At 39.4% G+C, this 17,850-nt stretch overlaps 1 protein-coding gene across 1 annotated transcript; it reads right to left on the minus strand.

Annotated features, from left to right (window-relative positions):
• Positions 1-1,288: 1,288 nt before the first annotated feature.
• On the minus strand, positions 1,289-9,044 carry LOC125448541 (probable G-protein coupled receptor 139). Its single transcript, XM_048523908.2, has 2 exons — positions 8,641-9,044; positions 1,289-2,395 (listed from the first exon to the last, which is right to left on the minus strand). Exons 1-2 carry the CDS (start codon positions 8,900-8,902, stop codon positions 1,500-1,502), a joined length of 1,158 nt encoding a protein of 385 aa, XP_048379865.1. The 5' UTR covers positions 8,903-9,044; the 3' UTR covers positions 1,289-1,499.
• Between the last annotated feature and the right edge of the window lie 8,806 nt (positions 9,045-17,850).

Consider the following 17,850-nt stretch of genomic DNA (forward strand, 5'->3'; position numbering starts at 1 on the left):
AACGTAGCCATTTACTGAGTGAAATTGATTCCAGCACACATCTTACAAATTTTCTTGCATCTTACATCTTCCTGGCCTTTTTGGTTCTCAATTTCTCCGAATCTGATGTTTCTGTGCAGTGTGCTTCATTATTGAATTGTTTTAATTATGACTGTTTTCATCTCTGATTCCTACCAGAATTTGCATGATATGGAATATCTCTGCGTTGTTTACGATGTAAATAGGTTGGACTCCTCTGTAACCTTGCTGTAGCTTTATTGAGCCATCACTTGAACCTTTTCAATTAGCTGCTTTTTCACTCACTTTCCTATTGAGGAACTTTAACATGTACGTAGGATTGTTCAGCATTACCAAGGATTATAAATCTTTCAATATTGTGTAGATTAGATGTCGTTTAAACTCCAAAGTCTTAGATGCAGATGGTTGTTCGCTTTTTGTGTCTTCTTCCACTTGCAGGTGTTGTTATCCTGTTTTTTTACGGAGATTGTCAGCTGGCAAGGTTTTTATGGTGCTTTCCCTTTTCACCCTTATTGTTTGAGTGCATTTGGTAATGTCATCGACTGATAGACAACTGCGATGAGCAATGTCATGATAATTGTCCATAGTTACATTCCCATGCTCCATGGGATAGAACCATGTATCATCTACAATATCATGAGGAATGAAGCATTCCACAAATTCTCCACCAGGAAGGGGATGGACACAAGTCTCATCAGCTATCAGTCATGTGAAGCTGGCTGCCTTTCACAAAGCAAACACAATCCCAGCTCCTTTCCAGAAATTTGAAATTTGATCAGATCATCTCACAATTTTCCAAGTGCTGTAGGAATGTATCCTATTCGCAATGGTCACCCGTATTGAATGAATGCCGGAAGCATTCTCCCCGTGACTGCATGTGCTTCCTCTGGGTTGTCCGGTTTCATCCCACAGTTCAAAAATGTGCAGACTACATGGATTGGCCATGCTAAAATTGCCCGTAGTGTTCCGGGGTGTGTGGGTTCTAGGGGGATGGGACTGAGTTGAATGCTCCAAGTGGGGATGTGGACTTGTTGGGCCGAATGGCCTGCTTCCACACTGCAGAGAATCTCATCTAATCACTCCTGCGACTTTTAATCATTTTAGGAAAGAGGCTGTCAATATCTTACGTTTGTAATGGGGGATAAAAGCACAACAGCATTGTCTTTTCAGCATTGTGGCTGGGGATTTGCACCCAGAAAATCCCTTGGAGAACAATTTTGTTCAGAGACCACAATAAGAGGGCCAGTACCAGCATCGTATTCAAATTTATTTTGCATAACATTCGCTGTTTTACCCATAAATGATCATGTGTGACAGACCCTCTCTACTGCTACAATGATGATCAGGTATTACTTTATTTCTTGAAATACAATGAGGATCAAAACTGACATTTTACCAAATAAAAATGTCGAGTTGACTGTCTGCCAAATGTAAAGAACAATAAAAAAGTGCTTGATGCGGTCAGTGGTGGAATGAATACTTCATTGAATGGCTTGGGGTTTCAGAGTAAGTAAGTACAGTAGAACATTCTTCAACTGCTTTCGAAACAGTTTCTGTGTCACAACATAAATGCAAGTGTTTGTGCAACAGCTCAGAAGTTGCAGCATGAAGCCAATATCTCGCCAAAATTGATCAAGCCATACAGCATACCCCAATAATTTCATCCGCGTCCAAAATGTAGAAATCAACAACGGTGACCACAATAGGATCAAATTAGCAGAGATGAGGAAGAGTAAAATTATGGATCTTCTTCTATTTTCCACCTCTGCATCTTTTATGTTAGCGACCATGCTGCGAGTCCAGAGTCTCTTGCGTACATTGGTGTTCATTAAAACATGTTTTCCTGTGAATGCGTTTAATAGCAGAATTGTGAAAAATGGGACAATTGGGGTGAGTATATAATGGGCAAACTCGATGGAACCCCAGAACAAAGACAACTGAACACCTTTTGATACATAACAAAACCAGGGTTCTTTATGAAGTCGATACAAACCTGTAAACATAAAATACCAGAATATATTCTTCAAACCACTCAAAACAGTCATTAATCCAAGAACTGCAGCCGCTGTTCTCTCAGTGCAGTATTTACTTTTCAGTTTGCTGCAACAAAGGACTACAAAACGATCAAAGCTGAAAGCAACAGTGAACCATACAGAACAATCAATAGCTGTATACAACAGGACAGCATGGACATTACACAAAGGCACAGACTTTAGGAAAAGAAACTGCCTCTTAAAAACAATTGGAGTCTGTCTCAGCATCAGATCTAGGATTACAACGAGTAAATCTGCCACTGACATGGCCACCAGGTAACGTGTAATGCATCGGGAGAGACCACATTTTCCCTGAGACAGGATGACAATCGTTACAACGTTAACTGTAAAAAAAACAACAAAATTAGATAGCATCCTGTGAGTAATATTTTCCCTTTGACTCAGTAATGACTCACAGAGTCTTAGACATGTCTACCGTGGAAGCAGGCCCTTTGGTCCAACTCGCCCATGCCAACCAGATATCCTGTGTGAACCTTGCCCATTTACAGCATTTTTCCCATATTCCTTGGAAGTCTTCCTTTTCATATACTCATTCAGATGCCTTTTAAATGTATAATTGGACCAGCCTCCACCACCCACGTCTGCATCTCGTTTCATAAACGCACCAACTTCTGCATTTTAAAAAAGTTCCCACTGAGCTCCTTTTGAAATCGTTCCCCTCTCACCTTAGAAATATCGTCTCCAGCTTAGGAATTACCCAACCAGGGAAAACAAATGTTCTCAGCTATTCACCCTATCCATGCCTCTCATTATTTTATAAACTTCTATAAAGGTCACTCATTAGACTTTGACCCTCCAGGGAAAAGCAACTCAGTCTGATGGCTCTCTCCCTATTACACAAGCACTGCAACCTCTGCACCTTTTAAACCCTATCTGAACCATTTCAGCGTTCACAACATCCTTCCTGTCGCATGGAGACTAGATATGAATGCAGAATTGCAAATGTGGCTGAAACAGTGCCCTGTACAGCAGCACTATATCATCACAACTACTATCCTGGATTCATGTCCCACTGACTCCACTTTGAAGCATCTATGAAGCGGCCAAATTCTCTTTGCTCCACACTACTCCTCCAGACCTCAGGACTAAGAGTGTGAATTCATGGAGTGATGGACAGAAATTATTTTCGTGAACAAAACAACTGTAATGGTTTGTGACATTTGAGAAATTAAGTGACGTTAAATGACTAAGAGGAGAACATGAAATGCTTGAGAAAACTTTTCAGCAAGATCGTCATATCTAACACAAGACAACAAAATGTGAGGCTGGATGAACACAGCAGGCCAAGCAGCATCTCAGGAGCACGAAAGCTGACGTTTCGGGCCTGGACCCTTCATCAGAGCCATTGTGCTCCTGAGATGCTGCTTGGCCTGCTGTGTTCATCCAGCCTCACATTTTGTTGTCTTGGATTCTCCAGTATCTGAAGTTCCCATTATCTCGTCATATCTAACATTCAGATTTTGATACTTTGTCAAATGCTGCATACGAGAATGAACATAACGTTCTCTCTTTTTTTCCAGTAAGTATGGAAATGAATTATATCAAAATAGACATTGAACAATCAATGAAACAAATTATCATATTTGTCATTAACACAACGTGAAACAAGATACCTACTTCTGTCTGAATGCCCTGATTTAGCTGCCACTGTTCATATTCAGAACCTGACAATGTTTGGCGGGTGGGAGGCACTCGGTTGAGTTCTGTACTTTCCACCTATTCCTTTTCGCCTTCATGGTGTTCACCAAATTCCAATAGAACGTCAGGCTGCAGTGTGGCTATGACTATAAATGTACTATTCACATCGTTTTCAACACAAATATATGACAGGCATATTGTAGCAGCCATTCAATGACCGACACCTGGACCTTAGTTGCTGCAATCAATGTGACCTGCATGAAGAGTTATCCAGGAGAAGTGGAACAGCCTGAGTTTCCCCATGAGTCTGCACCTGCATTCTGGTGCTGAGGGAATGCTGGTAGCTGCCAGTTAGTCACTCAACATGACACTGCAAAATAAAACACCACAAATAATGCAAATAGTACACTTCAATAAAAGTAATTCACTGGCGAGTACAAATAAATAGATCGAACTGAACTTAGTCATTTTCCTTTTGCCTTCCTTGGTGCATTTTTAAAAAAAACTCTGCTTTGGATTCCCACCTGTCCTCATTTTAACTATGTTTCACTCGGGTAGCGTCCAACGTCCTTCTGCACAATTAAGGATGGACAATAAATGCTGGCTTAGCCAGCAACGAACTCATCCCGTAAGTGATACTGGTTTTATGCAAGAGGGATAACACCAAGAAGTCTAAATTAAGATTGCAATGTCAACTCTCGGAGTAGAAAGTGAATATTTGTAATGTTGTCTCATCTGCTTCAGCTGTACTGTTTTTCGTGGATTAGCCAAGTTAATACAGTAAGACAATATTTATCACCATATACCAAAAAAAAACTCATCAACATGTCGTCGCAATAATAGCTTTCCACGTTTAGAAGACGGTTGATTCATTATAGGATATGGTGATGTTTTCCATTATCTTTCATTCGTATTTTCAAGTGAAAAACAGCCGCTTTATGAATGATTCGGTTAAAATGGTTTGAGTAATTATCAGTAAATTGCATCTTATATTGCATTTGGTGAGTTGAGTTGTCTGGATCGGTGGTCTGTCTTGCCAAGTTAATGCCAATAGCCTGCGTTACTTGTATGAGGTTACAATGAAAGATTCATCGACTCGACCTCTTACGTAATCTGAGACGTGGTGACATTCAGGTTCAGCCATCACCAGACGTGCCTCTCTAATGAGAGTGCATCTCTGAATGCCAAAGTACATGGACTTCATCCGTTGAAGGATCATTTGCCCAAAAACTTGTGATTTTAAATAAACCAAATGGACTATAACCTGGTGATCTGTGGCTTCTGAATTTGTCCACCCCCATTCCAATACCGACATTTACACATCATGACTTCATATCTGAAATTGATTAAAGAATGCAAAGTTTGATGTTTGAGCAAGGATAAACAAAGGATCGATATAAGCAATACATTAGCGCTGGCAGCAATATGGAGGTGTCCGCCTACATTGTGCAAAGATGAGATCAGTGCCAAATGCAAAATGGCAAACAATAACTGGCAAGTTGTATTGATTGGAAAACGTAGTAGGATTACAAAAAATGACGAACAATGATTAGGGCGAATGCATTATGTGAAAATCTGGTACACTTGTCAGATTTTTAGTCATTGTATGCCAACGGTATCGGTAAATGAGATTTACCTCGTGCCTTGCATCATACTCAGACACATAGAAATGTTCCAGTGCTGCCAATGATTTCTATCTGCGTGTGGTTCAAAATTTGCCCCGTTTCAGCTTTGATTTTTAAAATCTAATTTCTTCAGATTAGGGAGACTGTTCACTCACGAAATATGAACAATTAGGGTTATTGTGCTCCACTTTGAAAGAAATTAATGTGCTAATAGTACTCCTGCCACGTAATTGGGATACCCAGAATACCAACAAAACTTACATGAGATCATCAGCCTATAAGAAATTGGAACAGGGTTCATTTGTTCAGCTTTCCGAAATTGCCCCACGAGTCAATCAGATGATAAGATGATTGTTGACATATTTCCAATTTCCAGCGGTTTCCTGTAACCCTATATCTCCCTACGGATTTACTTCAGCCTTAAACAGACACATGAACTCTCTAAAAACGCACCAATTCTTGGTTCTCTGTGGCAACAAGTTACAAAATCAAAGGGGTTTTCATCGTTCTCCTCTCTGTTGAGGACTGGCGAAGGATGTCTTCCCCATTTGGCATAGCTTGCCTTCATCACCATCGGATACATCAAATAACAATACATTAGAAATTGATGGGACATTCTTGCCAAAGAAATAAATTACAATCTGATGCATATGAATTAAACAAAAAAAAAACTTTAGCAGCCAATTATATTGCAGTTCTGAAGCATCGGCGAGGTGTCACCTTACGTTAGCAGTGGAGAAGTAATTCAAGGAAAATGACCTGGCTGAATGGGATTCACCTCCTTTTATGGTACAGTGTTACATTAAGGTACTGGATTGTTACTGGAAAGCCAATTGAACAGTTGAGAGACAGTATTTTCGCCTCCGTGTTTGCCTTACTTCAACCTCTGCTCAGTTATTCACTAACTTGCGCTTCAAGCTATTGTGCCAATGTTTCAGTAAACACACAGAAAAAAATAAACAGTTAATAAAAACTGTGAATTCTAGGTATTGAAGAAACAAAATATATACATTCTGACGAAACAAAACAAGTCTGGTAGCATCTGTGGAGAGAGAAGGAGAGTTACAGCGAACGCAGAGTGTGAGTCAATCCGTTATCAAAAAAGCTAACATTCCAATCCAATTTTTCGAGTTTAGGTATGAAAGGTATATCAGTTTATAGGAAAACAATACTTACATATCACCTGAGATAACCTGCTATCTTATAAAGCTGCATCAACAACCGAGAAACATTCAGTCAATCATCAAGTTCTGACATTAATCGGAATGAACTGAATTAGCCACAGATTTCGTCTATTATTCAGACTCACAAAAATGTCTACTGCTACCAATAATTAGAATTTACGTGTTTGTTAATAATTTAGCTCGTTTTGAGGGTCACATCTAAATCTATTTCTGTTCATCAGGAAGACTGCAAATTCAACTCATCCGACCAATTAGGACAATTGCGCTCCCAGCTAACGATAATTAATCTATTAAAATTGATTACCTTGTTAATCTGGATTCCTGCAAGACTGGCAAAAGTCCTTTGAAACCATATGACAATTAGGTATCGGAAGTGGACTCGTTTCTGGAACCCTTGAACCCTGTTCCAACAATTTGTAGGCTGACAATTGATGTCATACTCCTCAAGTTCCAATTTGCTGCCTCTTTCCCGTATTGATAGATACCCCTAATGATCAAGGACATTTTCTTTTACTCTCAGCCTAATAAATAATTCACAGAAACTCTCTTCACCCCACGCCTCATCTATTCCTCTCTGTGGAAAGGAGATCCGAAAGTAAATGGCCTTTCATCCTTCTCTGCCCTGTTGAGGAAGAGCTCAGTGTGCTTCTCCCATTTGGTACAGCTAGAGTTCATTGTTATTGCATATATCAAACAATAGTATTGTAGGAATTGATGGACAACTCTTGCCTGGGGGACACGTTTCTGATGTATTTAAGTGAAAATAAATTTTAACTTTAGCCTTCAATTACATTGCAGTCCTCAACCAGTGGCGAAGCGTCACCTTGCATTCAATGTGACAAAACAATGACAATCTCTTTTCTGAATGGTATTCATCTCCCATTCTGCTTATGTCTTAAGTGAAAGCGTGGGGGGGGGGGGGGTGCGGGAAGACTGGAAAGCCAAATAAATAGTTAAGGGGCATCTTGCTTATCCTCCCTATTTAACTCACGTTTGTCTGTATTCATTGTAATGCTCAGCACTTCATCACCTGTGTCCACATGTCAGAAAAACAAATGAGTGTGAGCTTTAGAGATCCGAGAAATAACAATAACAACAACAACAACAACAACAACAACAACAATAATAATAATAATAATAATAATAATAATAATAATAATAATAATAATAATAATAATAATAATAATAATAATAATATTAAAAAATAGATCTCTGGAGAAACAAAACCACCTGTAGAGAGAGGAAGAGAATGACCATTTTGAGACCAGAGGTTCAGGAAGTGTCGGCATAGATGTGAATCACATAATTGTGAATGGTATCATTGTGTTGTTGTCGGAAAAGTGCGAAAGTAATTTCGTGAAACAGTCTGATGTTTCAAACAATGCTATTTGGTTAAAGTGGATGTGGGAATGAAAGATTTTGATGAGTGAAAGTTTGTGACAAGTTCGAACTGGAGTGATGTCCAAGACAGATTTTCAACCATCGTGTCAGCATCCAACAACAGAGAACAGAGAACACAAAACTGTGCAAAAGACCGGATCTCGCCCTTTGACGAAAGATGCTGTGTCACAACTGTCACGAAAATAAACTAATGCCTTCTGATTGCCATTTGTCCAAATTCTCCATATTTGTGCATTTTTGATTTGCTCAATAAATGACCCTTAAAAGCTACTACACCCCTGTCAGCGCGTTTTCGACTCCGACCAGTCTCCCTGTTTTAAAAAAAATCCCCCATATCTCCTTTCAAATTCCTCCCCTCACCTCAAATGCATGCTCCCCAGTATTTGACATTTCAAGTCGCAGAAAAAAGTGATTCTGACTGTGAAATAACTTTTATTAATGCAGCAGATGTTTTGGGTCTGAGCTGAAAAGAATACAAATTAAATGATGATGGCAGTGGGAAGAATTGATTAGGGAGAGTATTCGGTGTACTACTTCAGTCCCAATACTCCTTGAAAGTTTTGAAATGCTTCTTTAAAGTTTGAACTTTGGAAAGAAAGAAAGGAAACAATTTTTGCGAAGAACTAAAGACAAATGTTGGAAATTTTAACTGTGACCTGAATGGTATTAGACATAAGTAAGAATGGCTGAGAATCTACCGAAATGTATATAGGCACTCACCAGTGAGACCAACAATCGCGAGGATGGGATAGTAAATTGCTTGAAGAACCCGAAGCACGTATTTGATTCGAATTTTTAAAGGCAGCTCGTCGTAGCGTGTAGAGAGATGGTGAAGGGCTGTGCTGAGACTTCTGTTCATTGTTGCAACATGCCAATCTGTTTTTTTAGAATTCTCATGAAATTCGGTGAAAGTCCAATCTATTGCTTTTAGTGGCTGAACCGTTGTTATGACAGCCCAATATATCCTTAGGGTCTGCACCATTGCTGAGACATTGAAATCAATATTTCCTATCTCCGAATGCCATTGATTCCTCTTCGGTATGGAGGCGAAATTTCCAGTGACTGTGTTTTATATATTCGGGAGGCATTGAAAAAAGAGACAGCAAAACCTCCAGTGACATAATTAACCTCGAGTGTTATTGCCCATCAATTACAGTTGCCAAATAAATAACTTGAGACAACACAATTTAAACATATACACTCTTGTTGCGCGCACACACACACACACACACACACACACACATACACACACACACACACACACACACACACACACACACACGCACACACACACACACACACGCACACACACGCACAGACATGTACAAAATGATGTCCGTTTGGGGCTTGCGTGAGTGGCAAATCAAAGAACTAGCAGGAGAGACAATGGACCTAACCATCATTTTTCAATACCCTTTTGATTTTGCAGTCATACAGATCCACGAAAAGTTGCAAAGGTTACACACTGGTCAAAAACTGAAAGTGTTCAACAGACATTTTACAAAACAATCAACTGAAAATCGAAAATGTGCAAACTTTATAGAAGAGACAAAATGGCTAATTAGATTAACCTTAGTATAAAAATTATACCAGAAGGCAACGTTTCTCTCAATTTATTTAGTTTTCTCTTCCATGAATTCGCTGAATGTAGTGAGAGGGTCATCGAAATTAAAATTCTGAATATCATTTTCAACATTCATTTTTAAGATGTGTGCGTCACTGGAAAACATTTATTGTTCACTCTTAATTGTCAATGAACTAAGAATGCGATGATCAATGTTATTGCTGAATGATTAATCCAGAGATCAGGGTAATGTTCTCACTGGGGCATATGCTGAAATTTGAATTCAATTAAAAAATGAAATTGAGAAGTGATTTGATCTGTTGAGAGTAATCAGGAAAATGAAAAGAAAAATCCATCTTACGTTTTGATGTCTTTTACAAAATGATGCAGCCATCCTTGCTTGGTCCATACCGATATATGGCACCAGACCCGTAACATTTCGAGTGACTCTCAATTGCCCCATGGGCCAATTCGCATAGGTCGTAAGTTATGTTTGAGTCAGGCACACCCACATCCAGTGAAAGATGAAAGAAGTGATATGTAGAAGCTAAAAAGGTGATTTAGAGGGATGAAATCCAATGGCTATATGAGGAAATTTAAAGCATATGAAACAGGCACTGGTTTGGCACACAGCACTTGGAGCATTTTCTACACACAGCACCCCCGATGTCCAAAGGGATCAACCACTTGTCTTTCTCAGCCTATACTCAGTGATAAATGTTTCAGAACACTCTGTGTAAGGAATGTTTGATACTTTAAAAATCACGCCTTTCATATGTCCATTTCAGTTCCTTTGATGCTTCTTGGAACTGTGATCCTGTGACCTGTATTGAACAGTGAGTGAAACTCCAAGATCAGAGTTTGAGTGGAACATTTTACCGACTTGATCTTCTAATGTTCGAACATGAGAAAGAATTGGTGTCAATGCAGAGCATCGATGAGATAGTTGTCAATGTTGGTAACCTATTTAGTAGCACAAGTGGGCAACCTGGCAACATGGAACAGTACAGTTGTAAACAGAATGTCTAAACACCATAACAGCTTGAAAATACAGGCAATTATTGGCAAGACCCTCAGAATGCATGCCATTCCCCATGTCATGGACTTAAATGAAGGGGGAATAATCAAGAAAGTTGGTATTGATATTAAAATAAATAGGTTGGTACACACTGAGGAAGATAACGCGAAGTCGCATCAGAATATCAATGGATTAGCTGTCTGGGCCATACAAAGAGTTTTAAGTGGCAATCATAATATGTGCGTCGTGCACATGTGATAGCTAAAAAAGGAAGCAAGTGATCATAATATAATGATAGGGCAGTGGAAAGGTACTGAACAAACATCGTAGCCAGAAACAGGAAAATGCCATTTGGCCCTTTGGAGCTGCTCACCATTGAATAAGATGATGACTGATCATTTCTTGGACTCGCTTCCACCCACCCACACTCTCAGCATAACACTTAATACTTGTCCTGTTCAGAAAATTATCTCTCTTAGCTTTAAAACCTTCAATGGGGAAGCTTCACCTTCTTTACTCGCAGAGAAGTCCACAGATTCACAAAACGCTTAGTGAACAAATTCCCCATCAATACCGTCCTAAATCGTTACTCCTCAATTTGAAGGTCTATCTTCTGATTCTTGTTCTTCCTGCCAGTGAATATTGCATGGTTATTATCTATGCCAATCATAATTTTATATGTTTCAAAAAGGATTCTCCCTAATTATTCGAAGTTCCAATGAATATAATCCCAAATTATTCAAACTGTTCACGTAAATCAACACTTGCAAATCTGGAATCAATATAATGAATCTTCTCTGCACTCCCCGCCCCCCCCCCCCCGCTGCTCCATTTTCATTGCATCCATCCTCACTTAAAGACAAAATGGACGATTTCACATTGATCTATGTTGTGCTGCCTCTGGCAGACGGTTGACACTCACTTATACAGTATATAGAACTCTCAGACTTTTAGAGTTTTCTGCAATTGTTTTTACCATTCATCATACTGTCAACCACAACCCTTGACACGATACATGTGGTTCCCCAACTCCAATTCATTTATTAAAATTATAAGTGAGTTCGTACCATGCAGCTGAAACCAATAGTAACTGAGAAGACTGAGAAAACCTAAAAAGTCAACAGGAACTCAGAATAAAGAAAGTGTAAGAAAAAAAGTAAGACATATGACGATATTAAATTGTTCAGAATATAACGGCAAATAGCAAAATTCTCTACCAATGTGGAAAAATAAAGAGTTGATCCTAGAAACACTCCGCTGATCTCTGACTGTTGATCAGAAAAAAAAACACTTGTTTATCTCCATTCTTTGCTTCCTGTTGGTTAACCCATCTGCTATCCATGGTAATGCATCATCAGCCTCGGGTAACTGTCCGTGTGGAGTTTGCACATTCTCCCCGTGTCTGCGTGGGTTTCCTCCGGATGCTGCTGTTTCCTCCCAATGTCCAAAGATGTGCAGGCTAGGTGGATTGGCCATGCTAAATTGTCCTGTAGTGTTCAGGGGTATTGGGTTTCTGAGGGGATGGGTTTGGGTGGGATGCTGCAAGGGACTGTGTGGGCTTATTGGGCCAAAGGATCTGTTTCCACGCTGCAGGGAATCTAATCTAATAAACACTGTGTGCAATTTTATCTTACACAGCAACTATTTGTGTGGCACCTTATTGAATTTCTTCTTGACACCCAGCGGCACCACATCTACTGTGTCCCCAATATCGAATTCCAGTAAATTCGTTCAGGGAGACATGTTTTTCATGAACCAATGTTGCATCTGCCCAATAGGGCAATTTCTAACTAGAAGCCTTGCTATTTCTTCCTTGACGATAGAGTCATGCATTTTCCCCACGTCAGAAGTTAACAAAACAGGCCTGTAATTCGCCATGCTTTGTATACGTTCTGTTTTAAACAGGGGTGTCACATTGGCGGTTTTCCAATCTGCTGGAACTGCCCTAAAGTCCAAAGATTTTGAAAAACTACCATGAGTGCATTTGCTATTTTCCCCACCATCTCTTTTAGTTCACTGGGATGGGTACCATCTGGATGAAGAAACTTGCCTGCCGTTCACTCCATTAGCTTGTCCAATACTACCACTTTCATTATAGTGATCACACTTATGTTCTCACCTACCTGAGTCTCCTTGTCATCAATTCCTGCCATATTATTCGTGTACTCCAATGTGAAGACTAACACAAAATACGTGTTCATTGCCTCAGCTATTTCCTTATTTCCCATTATTAAATCCCCCTTCTCTTTCTCTCAAGCGCCATTGAAAATCTTAGCCACTCTTTATTTTTCCACATTGGTGGAGAATTTTGCTATTTGCCATTATATTCTGAACAATTTAATCTCGTCATATGTCTTACATATTTTCTTACACTTTCTTTATTCTGAGTTCCTGTTGACTTTATGTTTTCTCAGTCTTCTCATTTGCTATTGGCTTTAGCTGCATGGTATGAAAATTTCTTTGAAAAAAAAAATCCACTGTTTCTGCACTGTTCCATTGCAAAGCCTTTTCCTTGAGTCTGCTTCAGAAAACTCCTCCCTGATCTTATCATTGGCTCATTTTTCTAATTTTCGGACCCTGGTATTGAATTTTATCTTCTCACTTTCCACCTGCATCTGAAAGTCAACCCTACTCGAATCAATCCTTATATGAATACCTCCAACAATGAGATTTTTAATTATTTTCATTTCAGTACACAGAGCAGATCGAAGACTGATTTCTCCCTCATTAATTCCAGGCATACTCTTCAAGAAAACTGCCAGTGATTCGCTTGATGAACTCCTCTTCAAGGCATTCCTTGGCAGATCCAGTTGAACCAATAAAATAATAATAGAGAAAAATTCCCCACGTTAATTGCTGTGCCATTTCTTTCTGTCGGTTAACTTATCTTCTGTCCATGATAATGCATCACCAGCCTCGGATAACTGTCCGTATGGAGTTTGCACATTCTCTGTTACTTTGTTTATTGCCCTGACCAGTATGATGTAATTCATCAGCGTCTGAAAGACTACACATATCAGTGATTCTTTCTTCTGAGAATTTCTATTTTCCACCCAAATGGGTTCAGCTTTTTCCATGGAATCCACAGTATCCCTTATTCCCAACCTGATGTTATCCTTGAATATCAGCACTAAGTTAACTCCCTTACCTTCCTATCTGTCCTTCTGTATAGGCCAATACACCTGGATAGTTAATTGCCACTTGTGGCCATCCTGTATCTATGTCTCCACATTGCCTAATAAGTTATACTAATTCACGGTGATTTGTGCCGTTAGCTCATTTAAATTGTTTCAATTGTTACACACATTCAGGTAAAGTGCCTTTATGCTCCAACATCCTTTCGAGTCAATCAGACATATCCATCACTCTTTCAGCAGGCATGCAATACAAGAGGTCAAATGTACATTTCCAAAGATTGCTTTATGAAGTCAGGAAGATAATAGTGTTCAGAACGTAGAGAAGATAATTACCTTTCTTTGGCACTGAATCATAGACAGAAGCAGGAAGTTATGTTGCAATATTCGAAATACTGATTAATTCTGGACTATTCTACTGAGCATATTCCATATCATTGCATAATAGCAACTATGTTGTTGTGCTGGAAAGCTCGAACCCAAGATTAATCTGGAACGTGACTGGCATGCAAGGTGTAAGATATGTCAAAATGTTGGAGAAGGTGAGTTTTCTTCGCTTGAAGCAATACATTTTGAAAGTAGGACTCATAGAGAAGAATTGCATTTTTATTGGCATCGATGAGATGGTTGGGAATACAGTTTTCCATGCTGAAAAGAGATGAGTGAATATATAAATCTTGACACTGATGCGAAAAAAACAGCATGTTGAGTGTTTATGAGTTTGAAGGTTAACGTTTCAGTTTGTTTCTACCAGGGAACGAAATCTAATAAAATGAGGAAAAAAATCACTTTATTTACATTTAAAGAACTGATAACTCATGTTTCCCTGGCTTGGAGGACGTGGATCAACGTTCACTTATTCTGACCCGAAATCCTGACTTCTGTTCCTTAACGACATCGTTAGGCCGTCATTTTATTGCGAAGTCGGCATCTGAATATTGCCAAGGTGCTCACAGGGGCCGACTGACTTTCGTGATCGGGGACCTTTCATGATAGAGTTTCGGACGAACTTCGGTCTCCTATTTATATCAAAGATTCTGACGCCACAGTTTTGTATGAGTTGGGTTTACGTCTTTTTTGTTCAATTGGAGTGATGGATGGATTTTAATTGACTTTTCTGCAGGAGGGGAAAAGCACAACATGTGCAGAAACAGCACAAATGTGATCATAAACAGCAGGATAAAAGAGAATGAAATGACATGACGAACAGGACAGTCAACTTTCTGAAACTTTGGAATATTGTCGAGATGAGTTTGACCACTTGCACCGTTCAGAAATCCAATTCCGTTGCGGAAACATTTTCTGAAGAAATGTGCTTCAGTGACAGTCCTGAAAACAATGGTTACATTTTTATGCATTGGGTCTGTGATCCAAAAGGAGCTGGAAATATTGTTGGATAGTGTGAAAACCAAACCATTATTTACATGACTGTCACAAAACCTTGTTTGCTCTCAATATGTTTCCTCAAAAGTTGTCAGATCTACAGGAACATCAAGACAGTGTGCCTGACAATGTAAATGTTGTTACAGTTCGACTTGAGAGAAACCAGGGCTAGCACTTCAGGGGACAGGTTACAATGAATGAGGATAGCACAGACAAATGCACCATTTCCCGTCTGGCAAGTAGTTTTCAACTAAAAGACCACCAGAGAGTAAAAATAGAAGGTGGAGAATCATTCTCCGAAAGTTGTGAATTTGCACAATAATTACGAGGTTCTCGTAAGATTTAATCAGGGCACAGACGCACTGAAGTAAAAAAAAATGAGGAGACACAATCGGTAGCATGCGCTAAATAAATATTCGCTGTGTCAGAAAGAGGAATGTGAAACAGTGTAAAAATCTGATAATTTTAAAGTAGTTGGAGGAACTAACATTCCAGTGGATGTTTCATTGACCAGTTCTGAATCACACGTGAAATATCTGAATGGATAAAGCCATGTGCGCAAGATCTTGAAATTCTCACTAAATGGACATAATAAAGGAATATCGACTGTATACCAACATGCCATAAAGCAAACAAATGTTTCTGTTAGCAGTGCGTATGCGACATGGTTTCCCAAATACATTGATCCAGTTTGGGCATGTCAAAAGGCACATTTCTTTTTTTAAAGACCTGAAGAAATGCGGAGACCTGTTGAGCTTTTCCAGCAACTTTATTTTTGCACATTTCTTTTTACTAATTTCATATTTGTGAGTTGTAATGAACAGACTGAAGGGTTTGTGAGAGCAGATTTCTTTATTTCATTTCTAAAACTGAATTCAAAGCACACTTGAAGGAGTAACAGCAGCTTTCCATGGGAATAAACACATATGTGTGATGAATTTCACAAATCTACCAAAGCATTGACACAGGCTGGAAGCTTTGTAGTTAAATGTGCATGAATGCTCTGTTGAACAATTATTTGGTGTTTGGAATCTGGTCAGCTTTCTTAACCGCTCTACTGCTAATCCCATGTAAGTGGAAAGTAATTCAAGCATGACAATGAGAATCATTATTTTGCTCAACTTTGCATTCTAGGTATACTAAATGCGTCCAGTGTTTGATCAGGTCCATGGCAGAAAATGGCATGTTACACGTCAAGCCACCAAACAAAATCCATCTTTGCAAATATCAAATGTCTCGATTCACAACAGCCATGTATGAGCTATTTATCAACAGTAGCATAACAAACGTGTGAGATGTGCAATTGTGGTTAGTCTTGGAACCATTATCTGCACTATTTGATTTCATCAATTTTATTTCATAGGATTACCGCGGTGCTATGAAATGTCTAATGAAAGACCCAACAAAAAACACATCAGCAACTATGTTTAGGGACTGAAATGCCATTTTAATAAGATGGAAGAAATGATCAGATGAGACAGTACAGCACGGGAACAGACTGCTCAGCACATCAATAGTATGCCGACCATCATACTCTCATTAAACTCAAAATAAATCTAGTATTTTTCGAACAATATCCGTCTCTTCAGCCCCTGTTCACGTATTCAGACAGATGCCTCTTAAATTTCTTAAATGTGCCACCTTCCATGATCACTTCTGGTCATGCTTTCCAGGCTGATTTCGCTTTCTGCGTGAATAACTTCTCTTGCACAACTTCTTTCGAATTTTCCCCTCTGAACTGGAACCTGCGACCCCTTGTAATAGAAACTTCATTCCTTGGAACAAAAAGCCTCTGACTTCTCAGCCACCATCTTTCCAGTGATAATAATCCTAGTCTTTTTAGCCTTTCACCGCAGTCAATGTCCTGGAGACCATGCAACATCCTTGTCGACATTCTGAGCACTCTCTGCATAACGTTCGCATCCTTCCAGTCGTGTGTGGACCAAAACTGGACACAATGCTACAAATGCGGCCTAACAAGGGTTTTATATGGCTGCTTTATGTTTTTCCAACTCTGGTACTGTATGCCCCATACAATGAAGCAAAACATGTCACATGCCTTTTTAATCACCTTGACTACCTGTGTTGACACTTTCAGTGTTCTGTGGTCCTGCATAGACAGATCAGTCTGGATGTTTGTGCTCTTCAAGGTTCTGCTATTTATAGTATAATCCACAACTTAACTTGATACTAAATATCCATTGTCATGCCTTTTGTGTGGATCCAACTTCATCTGCCATTTCAGCAATCATGTCGCCAATCTATTTGTATCCTGCTGCATAATTTCACAATCGTTGGCACTATCTGCAACTTTAGCGATTTTCACATAATCAGCAGACTTGTCAATCAGACCATCCACATTTTCCTCCAGAGCAAACTATAAAGGGTCCAAGATTGACCCCTGTGGAACACCACCAGATACTGACCTCAATTCTGAAAGACCTCCTTCTGCCAACACCCTCTGTCTTCGATGTCTCCGTCAGTCTTCTCTACATCTAGATCAGTCACGCAGGAATCGTAAGCAATTTTTTTCCAATCTGCCATGTCGGCCTTTATTAGATGCTTAAGTAAACTCGATATAAATCCAATGCCCATTCCTCACCAAATTTCCTCATTACCACTTGAGAAACCTCAGTCAGGTTTCAGAGTCATAACATTCCCCATACAAAACCATGCTGTTTGTCACTAACTAGCCCATTGTCCTCCAAATGTGCATATATATTGTCCATCAGAAATTTCTGCAAGAGATTCCCCACCAGCAGCATAAAATTCACCAGCCTCTAGTTTATTGGATTATACCTGCATCCTATCCTAAACTGTGGAACAACATT

This window comes from Stegostoma tigrinum, chromosome 41 (genome assembly GCF_030684315.1).
Source record: "Stegostoma tigrinum isolate sSteTig4 chromosome 41, sSteTig4.hap1, whole genome shotgun sequence".
Taxonomy (NCBI): domain Eukaryota; kingdom Metazoa; phylum Chordata; class Chondrichthyes; order Orectolobiformes; family Stegostomatidae; genus Stegostoma; species Stegostoma tigrinum.

Coding starts and splice junctions, on each gene's coding strand:
- LOC125448541 (XM_048523908.2), bottom strand. CDS start 8,902: ATGGTGCAGACCCTAAGGATATATTGGGCTGTCATAACAACGGTTCAG. Junction 2,396..8,640: donor CGCGATTGTTGGTCTCACTG/GTGAGTGCCTAT, acceptor TTTTTTTTACAG/TTAACGTTGTAACGATTGTC.